The sequence below is a fragment of the Lissotriton helveticus genome, chromosome 4_2 (genome assembly GCF_964261635.1).
Source record: "Lissotriton helveticus chromosome 4_2, aLisHel1.1, whole genome shotgun sequence".
Lineage (NCBI taxonomy): Eukaryota > Metazoa > Chordata > Amphibia > Caudata > Salamandridae > Lissotriton > Lissotriton helveticus.
Genome location: NC_136064.1, coordinates 1,556,394 through 1,569,344, shown reverse-complemented (window position 1 = coordinate 1,569,344; position 12,951 = coordinate 1,556,394). Strand labels below are relative to the sequence as shown.

Genomic DNA, 12,951 nt, shown 5'->3' with positions numbered 1-12,951 from the left:
TAAAAGTTCGGGATTGCGCCTTCAGAGTCAGTCACTCCTCATATATACGGGAGTCCGGTTGGAAAACAGGATAACTTGCAGGATATACGAGCTGCTGGCGGAGGTCGGTGGAGCCGGGAGCTTATGCTGCCATCTTGCTTGCTAGCGTAGCTCCTCCCCCAACTGTCTGTTTTAATTGTGAATATTGCCCAGACCTTTTTGCTTTTGCCTTGCATTTAACTGTTTCCTTGTTTGTACTCATGTGGTAGTCGGACACAGGTTGGGTCTCACTTGGAAATTGTCTAGTAACCTCTTTTTCATTTTGAATATAATAAATTATTAAATATGTCCGGCTGGACATTCAATATAGATTTCATTTTTGGTCTATATTTATTGCTTGGCTATCTATGTTGAAATTTGGGACCAGTGTTTCTTGTAACATTTATGAAAAGAGCAGTCTTAATATATGAACACAAAGTAAAATACAGCATACAAACGTAATACGCACAGTCCCCTCAGGTTGGGGCTCTAGTGTTCAATAGGCAGATCCTGGGGTCCCACTTCCCTCTCACTAATGGTAGCGGTTATTCCCCATTTACTATAGGCAACATTCAGGTTAAACCCCACTAGTAGCCTGAGTCTTGGGAACCCCACCCTGACTCCATCAAAGTCAAAAGTGTTCCAGTGCCCGAAGCGCTATGCAGCAGAACATATTCCCCTGGAGTCCCCCAGCCCTATGATCAGTCTTACCCGCTCTTGCAGAAGTTGTGCAACCAGAGCCTCTGGAAGAGTTTTACTTGCAGACGTCACAGAGAGCTGTAGTGGCTGCTATTGGTGAATAGCACTCGTGGCTCTGCAGGGGCCTCAGCACCTACAATGCTTCCTCTGGTGAGACGGTGAGTTCCTCCGATCCTATTCACAGGTGGATTGCCGCAGTTCCAATCCTCAGCTAGGGGCTCGGGCGCATACGGGTTACCATGTTGCCTCATCTCAACAACGGCTTAAACCAGGCAATGATCCTCGTCCTTTCTAGTGGGGTCACCAAACTATTTTCACATATGGGCTACAGCCCAATCAGCATGGCAGTAATCTTTAAGGAAGCCCCGTCTGGCATAGGGAGTCACAGACCTCACTCAGCACTGGACCTAACTCCCTACAGTGCTCTCCTCTGCTTCACAAGCACATTGGTCTCAACAAGCAGGCAGGCACTTGTGCTCCAGGTTCAGAAGCAGGTGGTCTTTGGTTTACGTGGGTGATGTCCCTCACATAAATGGGAGATTGGCAGACCTCAGCCCCCAGTCCTGGTCACAGGCAGAAATCTTGCAGAGCTTCTCGGGTCACAGCTCGACTGGCTGCTTGACAGTTGACCATTTTGTTGGCCAGAGCTCCTCTTCTTCTAGTCCATTTTTAGAAAACAAATGTGATTTCGGGTCGGAGCCTTTGAAGTTTGTGTTCGGGGGTTGCTTCCTTTTTAAGTGCCCTCTCCTCTGCTCTGCCCTTGCACCAGAAAGCATTCTGTCACAGCAGGAGCGACTCCAAATCTGATAGCCCCACAGCACAGGAGTGACTAGAGGTTCACACTTGGATGTAATCCACAGTGGTTTGTGTATCAAAAGTTTACCTCACGGCACCAGCCCTCCTCTTTATGATTCTCTTATGAGCCCCACTGCCTTCCTGAGATGTGCACAGGCCTCTTCAGAGAGGCCTCTGCCTGAATCAAAGAGCACCCTTTGAAGTGTACTGAAGAGCCTGGATCTATTTCCTCCAGTGTGTCCCACCCAGTTCACTGAAATGCAGTAATCCAAAAATCTGTCTGGAGGATTCCTCTACCTCATTTCCCTCCACTCAGCCCATGTTCGCTCAAGATTGAGCCCAGAATCTTCCATGTATTGTATACATGGAACACATACAGCCAGCATATGCATACAACCACACACAGGCTGGAGAGCCCTACATATTATCTTGGAGGCAGAGTTAAGCATACACCAGCAAAACATCACAAGTGAATGTGTAGGCCTCATTCCAGTGATACAGGTAAAAAGTCCTGTTTATTTCTATTGATCACTACACGGAAGGCTGCGACCAATGCGCTTGTGCTACAGGACTCCTGGTAAAGGCAGAAGCCTGACACTACTATGAGGGTAGCTATTTGGGCATCCCTCATGTTCCAACAAGACGGTAATTCATGACACAGGCCTATGTCATGGCGCACACGCATGGTCTTGTGTTCACCCATGGCACCAAAAATCAGCACCAGGGATCCAGACATCGTTGCAGCTGGGCAACGCATGGCAGGGGTGCACATTGGTCACCATGTGAGGGACTTTTCCATTGCAATAGCCATGAATCGTGCTGTGAGTTTATTTGTTTGTTGGGTATGACTGATTGACAGGATGTGGATGGGAAATGATTGTGATTTTTGAGTGAGAGGCAGTCTCATACTGGTATGTCTCACGGTAGGAGTTGGGTCTCGGGTTTCGTGAGGTGAGTCAGGGTGCTTACCATAAAGCATGACATCCAATTTCCAAAAGATGGAAAAGGCCTGATGTGTTGCTTTTTCTTTTTTAAACTTTCTCTGCAGTCTAATGGTGTCCCGGCTAAGGGTGTGCTGAGATTCCGCAGACATGGTGAGCTTGTCTGCAAGATAATCAGGGTGCTGGCTGTGATAGCTCTGTAAATAATGCGGCTGGTTTTGAAGATGGTGTGGGCTGGCAAAGGGATAATCAAGTAGAAGTGGCTAGAATCAAGTAGTACAAATGACTAGATAACCAAGTTGAGGTGGCTAGATAACCAAGCAGCAGTGGTTAGATAACCAATTAAAGGTGGCTAGATAACCAAGTAGAAGTGGTTAGATAATCAATGTGAGGTAGTTAGATAATTGGTGATGGCCAACTGAAACAGTTAATTTCTAAACCAGACTTTGGGGGAAAACTATTTTTTAACTTTATGTAGTTTAGAAATAAGCAGCAAGGCTGAGTCTCAATCCTCAAACAGGACCATGCAACACCTGCCTTGAAAGCTCTGATCAGGCTTCTGTAGAAACAAGGGTCACATTCAAGGTCCTATGTACCATGCACAAAGTAGCTAAAATAAATGTCTGGATACCTCCAGAATGTAGCAACAATATATGGTCATCATTCTAAGTGGAAGTAAATCTCAATTTGGTTAGCAAGAGGAGATACCATATCAGAATTACAAGCGGAGACACAAATCAGGATTACAACTTTGCAGGAAACCCAGGACTCAATGCTGTTTTTCACCTGCACGGTTTACCAGGAATAACCTGGCATACTATATAGGTGATAACCCAAAAGGAGGAATTACAGAGGAAATGTGGTGCATGAACTGATTCTGAATGTAATTACCCATTTCTCAGGCTACAACTCTGAGTTACTGATACCTGTGGTATCTGTAATTTTAAATGTTAAAACACTTTATTAGTAGTGCAGAGGGCTTTTGAATAAGGTGCTATGCGCTAACCAAAATCCAGAGATTTACATAGGCCTGCATTATCACACAACCTAAAGTCACATTATATAAACAGAGCCCAAGGGCTTACGCTAGCGCTCCCAAGAGAGCTAAACCAAATCTCCTTCAGTTGAGGAAATGCCTTCAATAAATAGGGAGTGCAACGCAATCAGGAATTGCTACCTCTTTCTGCTGGCACCCACCAACATTCCACACCGAACAGGATCACCTAATATTTTGAAACAACTATCTACTGCAGTCACTGATTGAACTCAGAAGGGTACACCCGAATGAGAGCAACCTGTTAACCTCCATTCCAGTCACAAGTCAATTTGTTCTCGGGAAAATTGAAACTGGGATCCCATCTGAGCTATAACAAATAGTGGTGGTCATTATTAACTGGCAGTTCATTGTCTAACTGAATGTTGGGATAAGAGAATAGACATTACGAGCCATGTATGAGCCAGAGGCAAATCTTGATCTCATGCCCGTTTTTTATGGAATTTGCGGTCCCAGTCTATAAAAATCAGAGTTTTATTTTGCACTCAAGAAACAGATAAGGGACTTTTTCAGAACTCATACAGCCCAAGGTTCATAGTACTATCTGATATGATGATTCCATTTTTTTGAGACATAAAACTCTATTTGCGTTTCCTACTTTTTAAAATATAACTGACTACAGTCAAATCTCTTCGTATCATTGAAAAGGCAGAATGTGAAAAGGTGTGCGTGAGAGAGTGTGGTTATGTCTGCCATGCACTGCTTCGGTCTGCTTCCATAGCGAAGCCGGACACGCCCCCAGCAACTGATGCTGCAACTGAAGCTGCCAAACATCTGGCAGAGGGTACACTCATCCGTGGGCCAAAGTTTACGTAGCTCGACGTGTGAAGAAAGCTGATGAAGCCATATAGTCCCTAAAGCTCCCCTCACAAATAGAAATGTGCTACAGAGCGATCAGGGAACAACCCTATGACAGCAGGGTGTGCACTATCAGCCTTTGAGAACGTTACCTTACACTTTGAATTCTAACTTGGATGTATTCTTAAACATGGCAACATCTGGAGAAGGTACTGACTTGTCACCACCCTTTGTGCCAGAAAGAACAAAACCGCACTGTGAGGCTGCCGCCAACATGGCTCGGAGGAGGCATCACAAAAAACCAGGCGTTTGACAACCTACAAATATAATGGCAAGCCCCAGAGTTCTGCTCTACTTCTACTAAAATACTTTTCTCAGTTTCAGGTATTTAAACTCAAAATGTTCTACAATTCAATTCGTTTCTACACACCTAGTCAATAGGTCCTCTTCTATAATAAGCTCTGGGAAAACAGCACTTCAAGATAATAATCAATAAGATATTGGAACCAATGCAACCACTGCGTCTCCTGGTCTGTCATTTAATGCCCCTGATTGGAATGAGCTTTGTGCAGCAATCTCCGCAATTACCTTAAGCTTCACATATACTAGCAGAGAAATAAATCCATTGTCAGAATATGGCCCTGCTTTTAAAGGAGGCCAACAAAGATTTCCAGTCCGCACAAATAGTCTTGAATGAAATACTGCAGTCAACATTGAAAGAGATTAGAGAAAGGAAGACAATACAAGTGCAAGCCATGCTGCAGAAGCGAGAACTTCTTAACCTTGATCAGAAAATAGCCCAACTCATTGACAGAGTAGAGGAACTGGAGCAAAGCATTTCACATCTTAAAGATCAGAAGATCTAGCTTCGAGAACGTTGCAATAAGTATGAGAAAGAGAATTCATCTCTGGAACAAATAGAGGGAACTTGAAACTCATTCCTGCTTACCTATTCTTCGGTTGCTCGGCATCCCCAAAACTAAGGAGAGTGACCTGGGCACTATTCCATTCATCAAGAATTTAAACAACATGCATGTTCAACATCATTTTTCCTCTGATCTATCAATCATTCAGCCCAGCAGTGCCCGTGCAATCATGCAGTTCCATGCTAGATTTCCAAGAACAGTGTTGGTAAACTTTGCAGACTATTAGGATCAAAGAAGCAATATTGACTAAAACTTAAAACAGTCACCACAGCTCAGAGGCAGAAAGAGTTCAGATGTATGATTGAATAATTCAGATCTATTGGTGCTTGAGCCTCCTTAATACACACGTCTAAATTTAAGTTCCAAGTGTGTGCGACAGTGTAAGATGACAAATATTATTTGAAAGATTTTGAGAGGAATCCAGCTGGAATATGGTTGCTGACATAAATTTGAGCTTAGAATTTATCTGTACGCTCGGTGCTCACTGTACAAAAATATCACACTCCTTAATGATTCTAAGACGGAATTAAAATATTAGAGGATATTGTGATGTTGGGCTATCCAGTTAGTAAGCCTTACTTGGCAGCAATTAATTTACTAGCTACCCAGATTCTATTCAGTTTACAGAGAAAAAAAAGACTGTTTAGCCTGTAAAATTATTTAACAGAGTCATAGCTGGTGGTAGGACAGTACGGGCAGCATTATGGCATCGCTAAAAGCAGAGTCAATTTGCTGTAAAAAAAAAAAAGAAACAACATTATTTGGGAAAAGGAAACCTAGTAACCTACTGATGTTTGCTGATATTATTAATCTGTAAATGCCCTTCCTCTGCTTTGCAAAACATAACCTGTTCTTCAATGACTTTTCAACTATACCAAAATAATACAGACAGCGGGGTAGATAAGATGACTTGCCATGACATTTTCTGCTAAAAAAAATCATTTTGCAGATTAGAATATTTTCTAGGCTGAAATAATTAAATGGTGGGTGGTAGCTAAGAAATCAGGCAATAGGGGCAAAAACATGGCACTGCTAAAAGAGGGGTCAATTCGATGAATGTGGGTGAGTGTGGACAGTGCCCTCAACAGAAGCCACACAGGGTAGAGATGATGGAAGAGGACAGTCCTCTGGGGGAGGAGAAGGGTCACTGCGGGTGACTGGGAACAAAACAAGCATTTGCAATGCAATAGGTCTCGCAATTGCGATATTTTGCGCCATTGGCATTGTAAATAACAATGCCTTTTATTTATGTGTTTAAAAAACCTGCAATAATAAAAGGCATTGTCATTTGCAATAGGTCCAAGTTTCTAAAATGTCAGACCTATTGTATTGCAAATGCTTGTTAGAAGTGGTTGAAATGACGAGTTAGATGGTTATGTGAAATTCCTGAAATCTTACAAATATACCAGGTAGCGGAATAATCCTGCAAACGTTTAGCACAGGAACAAAACTAGGGACTAGCACACAAGTGATGGTTGTTAGCTGCACCCGTGTGATTGGCACCCTTTTTTGGGGGTGGGCGGGGATTGAGAACTGCGTCCGTGCAATTACACGCTAAATACCGATTTTGCATTTAACATAATGTTGTTAATTTTTGTGGAATTTTGTATAATTACGCAGAAGGAAATTATGCAAATTTTGCACACCGCATCGTATGACCCTGCATCCTCACACGTTAGGGAACAGGGCACCCACAATCTGCCCAAACTCACTGTGAAACTTCCCATGCACCCAGGAAGGACAGAGACAACTCGCAAGACTCCCTTGCCCCCATCAGCAAACCATTCGTTGGAACTACCCCCATTACATAAACACCGCCAACAGCGCCTAGAGGCCACGTAAATGCCAAATATTTCTCTGTACAAAACTAAGTAACATAACCATAATAAAGACGGAAGTATTGAAGAGAGTTAATTGCTGTTTATCTTGTAAAAGGGCAATCACAGGCTACTGTAAACGTGATCACGGGTCAGTGGCGCTTGTTACGGGCGTTACATGAGTGCAGCGCTGTGACGGGGGCATCAAATTGATGAATCTGAGCGCTCCTCCGGCCCCATAACTAACCCATACACACATAGCAGACAGGCCCTTGGGTGTAATAAGCCAGACACAGTGTCTTTTTCCAAGGGGCGAGGGGGGAGGGGGGGTGGGGGAGGCGGGGTGGGGGAGGCGGGAAATACATCGAAAACAAAGCCCCGGCTCCCTGACATGTCGGCAGTGCGAAGGTCTCTGTGTAAACACCGCAGCGCTGGGGCACCATGTTAGACACGGTGGTGCACTGCAGGGTATACACCCGTTACAACGCAACTTTTACAACGCATGACTTTTACAACGAAACTTTTACAACGCATGATCCATTACAACGAATACCTTTACAACACATTTTTTTTACAACGCATATACATTTACAACGCATACCATTACAACGTAAGTATAGGTAAGTATGGTTTTTGGGTAAAGGGGGCTAGGTTTGGGTTTTTGGGTAAAGGGGTATTTTTAGGGTTCAGGGCTAGGTTTGGGTTTTTGGGTAAAGGGGTATTTTTAGGGTTCAGGGCTAGGTTTGGGTTTTTGGGTAAAGGGGTATTTTTAGGGTTCAGGGCTAGGTTTGGGTTTTTGAGTAAAGGGGTATTTTTAGGGTTCAGGTTTTTGGGTAAAGGGGTATTTTTAGGGTTCAGGGCTAGGTATGGGTTTTTGAGTAAAGGGGTATTTTTAGGGTTCAGGGCTAGGTTTGGGTTTTAAAAATTAAATTTAAATTAAAAAAATAAGTAAATTAAAATTATATAAAATTAAATTTAATAACTTACATTTTTCAAAAAAATTATATACTTACCTATACTTACGTTGTAATGGTATGCGTTGTAAAGGTATATGAGTTGTAAAAAAATGCGTTGTAATAGTATTTGTTGTAATGGATCCTGCGTTGTAAAAATTGCGTTGTAAAAGCATGCGTTGTAATAGTATGCGTTATAACGTCATATATCCGCACGGCAGACCGGCCCGCTGCCTGGGCTTGCAGCCTCTGCCAGGGAGGGGCTGCTGTCTTGACAAATACTACTCTGATGAGATACTTATCATTGTGGACGAATTAATCCTGCAACAACTGTGGGCAAAGAAGGAAACGCATTTAAAAATAAAAATAACGTGCAAAGAAATAACTATCTCGGTTTTGCAATGCGCTGCCTACCTCGGGATTGCACTTCTTATTGGCGTAAGTTAAGCATGCAGCCTTACTGGTACGTTTTTATGTCATTGCAGGGGTGAAGGCATAGACGCTGCTCTTAATGAGAGCTTACATTATAAACAAATGTAACCCCGACTTCCTCCCCTTCTGACCCCTTTGAAAAACTAGAAAGAAATGAAACATGAACTGCCAAAGAAACCAGCACCGCCTCTCCCCTACCTCCTCCACCGCCGAGGGACGCGCAGAAATGACTGCGAAAAGGCAACAATTTTTTTTTTAAAAACATCGCCGGAAACGCGAGAATGAATCCTGCCCCTCATGCGCTGCAACGCAGGGTTCGACCTAAAAAAGGGCGAAAAAAGGCTGAAAAAAATCTAGGAGGAAATAGGATTCAATGCAGCTTAGAAAACCTCCGATGTACTTTTTTTTTTGCTTTAATGGGAGTAGATAAATAGTAACCTGTAATGTAAATGGTATAACTAACAAAAGAAAATACGGAGCTATAATATAATGGATAAACCTACAAAATATAGATATAATATTTTTGCATAAAACTCATCTGAAGAGTAATTAACACAACAAATGGATATCAGGCTAGACTTTTTGTATCTTTTTAGCATCTTCCAATGCCGCACATAGATAATCTGAGTTTAGTTCAAGCAGACTTTAAAATGTGAGATACAGAATACAAAGTCTGACCCCACTGGCAGATTTTGGACAAAAACGAGCATTTTGTGAGCTACCCATCGAACAACAATGTGATTTTTTAGAATAACTTTACAATTTAGCAATGGATTCAGTAGGGCCTGTATTAATCGGTGGCGATATTAACATTATTCAAAAATCTGTAAAGGTAAAAGGAAAAAGAAAAATCAAGCCAAAAAACCCCTCAATTAATCAGGTGCTTTAAAACGGATACCGTTTTTCTGACTAGATTCAACTTCAAGGTTGGACGTTTTTTAATTTCCCAAAGTAGACTGTTGCAATGCATTTATATAGTGTGGAACACTTTTAAAGCAGCTTTTAGAGGACAAGCTATAGCTAAAATTAGAAAAGAAAGAATGACTAAAATTTCTGATATGAAAGCAGCTATCGAAAAGGCAGCTGTCTTGAGTCACAACAAAGGAACAGACTTAAGCCAAAGAATTATATTAGCAGAAATTAAATTGAATTAATAGCTAATGCAAAATCTAGAGGTAAAAATGGGATTCCAACCAAATTCTATAGAGTTTTCCCCCTCCATTGCATGGCTACCTATTAAGATAATTTAATCAGTCATGCCAGGGGATCAGATAGCATAATCATTCTTTAAAGCAACAGTAGTAAGTTTCTTGGAATAAGATGAACAATAAAGTGATCAAAGCTCCTACAAAACAATTTGTTTATTACATTCTGATTACACATTATTCCTGAACATTTTATCTAATTATATTGCATAAGTAGCGCATGCATTGAAACATCAGGATCAAAATGGCAGATTAGCTGAAAAAGTTATAGCTGCAAACACAAACTCTCATAGAAGCCATTAACTGTTTTTCTCAGCATACCCGTAAAACCTATATAATTATGGGTGATGCTGAAATAGCGTTCAACATAGTACACTGGAATGCATTAGGTTATATACTTCAAGGATTTGCTTTTCAGCCCCAATTTATACAAGTATTACAAATGTATATTCCATGTTCCAACTACAATGATACATTCAGAACAAACAGGTAAATTTAAGACCCCTCTGGGACATGGCAGGGATGTCTTATTTTCCTTGTCCCCCATAATATCCACCCTGTGAATTGAACAGATTGCTATTTCAATGCACACTGAATATATTTCCCCATACTAAGAATGGATAAGCTTTATTCAGATGACATGATCCTTTATTTAAAGGCCGATTAGAATAAATATCATCTAGATAAAATAAAGAGAATTCACAGAGATTAGGGGTTACAAAATCATCAAATTGGACATTTTGTTGTCAGCATTTATAGACTATCTTCAATCTATTCTGCAATGCCAACACACTCTAAAATGCCCTATAAGATATCTGGGATATGTTTCTACCAGCTATTCGGATCTCTTCGATCTATACTGAACTGCTACTATTACTAAAGTCAAATGGCTGTTTGAAAGATGGAAGCTACTACCAATTTCATTCATTGGCAGGGGTCGTTTTTATTACCAATGGCCCTTCCCCAAATCTTTCGAATGTTAATTCTAAACATCCCTATATGTATGATGACACTAAAGCAGCCCGGCATGCACTGTCATGAAGCATGCACACGTATGCAACATGATACTGTGGAAGCCATTTTTTTATTAACCATTTTAAGTGTTCAGACACTCCTCTTGGAGTGCTAAACTATAAAAAGATTAGAAAAGCATGAAAGTGGATAACATTAGGAAAGAAAGGCCTGGCAGCAGATTAGAGTTGCTGGACATTTCAAATAAGAAACAATGCAAACATTAGAAGAAAAAAAACGTGATAGCGAGGGGGAAGACGAGCTAGGGGTGAACTTGTAGGGGTTGGGAGCTACACAGAGAAAGCAGGGAGTACATTTGATAGAAAAGAAGCACCACATAGGAGGCAGCAGGAAAATACTTGCAGTCTCATGGAGTGCTGAAAGAAAAAATGATGTGTTACCTGATTTAAAACCAAGTTGTCCAATTGCAAGTATGGTAAAGAAGTTATGCTACCAGGGAGGGACAAACAAAAGAAGAGGAAGGAAAGTCAGACTAAGAAGCAAGCAAATGCGATTGACAAGAAAGTCAACCAATGGTAAGCAATGGGCTGGCCAGAACCCCAACTTAAGTTTTGCTCTCGTACACAACAGGACAGGAAACAGCTAAACACGGTCTATAGGCAAGACCTAAAAATGAGAAAGCTACGTATCTATGGGACATTGTAATTGTTCACTTATAATGATTACCTCGTTTGATCCTGCCATCTCGGAAAAGGCATCCGATGGGTTGTACACTAGATACGTAGATGGGAAGTTTGTTACGCCCATCTCTACCTCCTCCAAGAGTTATTCCCAATGACTCCCGGGGCTCCTTCTTCATGATCACGGTCTTTTCAAGGCATAACGTTGTTGGTGCTACATCCTATGGAATGAGTTGTGCAAAACCAAAAGCTCAAATTACAAAGCATTAATTGTTTATCATCATTATTCCACATTCTACGTAACACTGGGCTGTATGCAGTTGATACAGACACCCCTTTAATCCTTTCTTTTTATTACAATTTATGCATGAATTTGTTCCTACATCTTGTAATTGAAAAGTAGCTAATGGCAATGCAATTTTAAACAGCAATCAACAGCTTAACGATTATATATCAAAATCTGGATAAAATGCTACACAAAAAAAGAGCACATGGAAGTGTGGGAAGGGAACAATCTGTAATAACATCAACTTGCAGTACTAATTAATTCCTTTTTTTTTTAAACAAAGTTCCAAGATAGATTCCCTCAAGTCATGAAACGTATCTATTCTCTGATCACATTTATAGTTTATATGCAAGTCAGCCTTGATAGATTCTGTAACCTTTAAGGACCATTATTTTTTTTTTAGTTCTTTATGTTCACAATATCTATATATTTGCTAATTTAGATATTTATTTACTAGTAATGTAATAAAATAATTGTTCTCTTCCCTAGTGTACATTTATCTTTACAATATTGATCTAAAAACAAATCTTTCCCAAAAGTGTCAAATGAAAGCGCTCATAAATGTGATCAATGAGATATCTTTTTTTAATATCTTCAACAATAGCCATGCTCTATTGAATGTAATTTTGTTATTTTTTGGGGGGGCTCTTATCCAGTCTTATTTTGAAATATGCTCTCATAATTCTGTGATCATTCAATCTGCAGTTCTCGCTATTTCCATCTTTTTCCTCATAATAGGTTTGTTAAATCTGAAGATCTATACAAGATACACTTCATCTAGGAACAAAGATTCATTTTACCTTACCTCATAAGTATGTCTGTTGAGATCATAGAGGTTATCAAAGATTTTTTAAGCTGTTGGTATCTACCTACCTGCAAGAGATGAAGATTCAAATCTGATGTGATATCTTTCAACAACCTCCTTCTACCACTTTACCTTTTTTATGGCAAAAGTTCTAGATTGTTAACCGCTTTTCTACTTAATTTTACTATTTATGCTGGTTAATGCACAGCTGAAAATCTGCTTGCAAATCTAGCACACAATTTTCTATTCCTAAATACTTTTCGTATAAGCCAACGTGCAGGCTTTTAAATGAAACAATTGCAAACTTTTTTGTTATAATTTTGTAACCAATATTATACATTTGGCTTTTCATGATTTTGAAATAGCCCCAGTTCAGTTCCACCTTTTCTGGTAAAGTTTCAGAACTTATAACTTTCTTCAGCAGGAAACCATAGTGACAGTTCTCAGTAACTGGGAAGCCACAACCTGAAAGTCTAGTGATAGTTTGTATGCCTTGTGTTGGTGCATTAATTTTTTTCTTCTCCTGAAATATAGAGAAACATTGTGTCTGCTAAAACTGTGCAACAAGAC

General features: G+C 40.6%; 1 protein-coding gene and 1 long non-coding RNA gene across 4 annotated transcripts in view; one reads left to right on the top strand and one right to left on the bottom strand.

Moving 5' to 3' along the window:
- The window catches only part of LOC144752166 (ligand of Numb protein X 2-like), a 169,442-nt gene that overhangs the window by 16,899 nt on the left and 139,592 nt on the right, over positions 1-12,951 (bottom strand). For all 3 annotated transcript variants that reach the window (XM_078640094.1, XM_078640093.1, XM_078640095.1), the window contains exon 7: positions 11,337-11,511. In XM_078640094.1, coding sequence (XP_078496220.1) covers positions 11,337-11,511 — 175 coding nt within the window. The remainder of the gene's footprint in view (positions 1-11,336; positions 11,512-12,951) is intronic.
- LOC144752167 (uncharacterized) overlaps positions 1-12,951 on the top strand; it is an 85,775-nt gene that overhangs the window by 38,055 nt on the left and 34,769 nt on the right. The window lies entirely within an intron of this gene.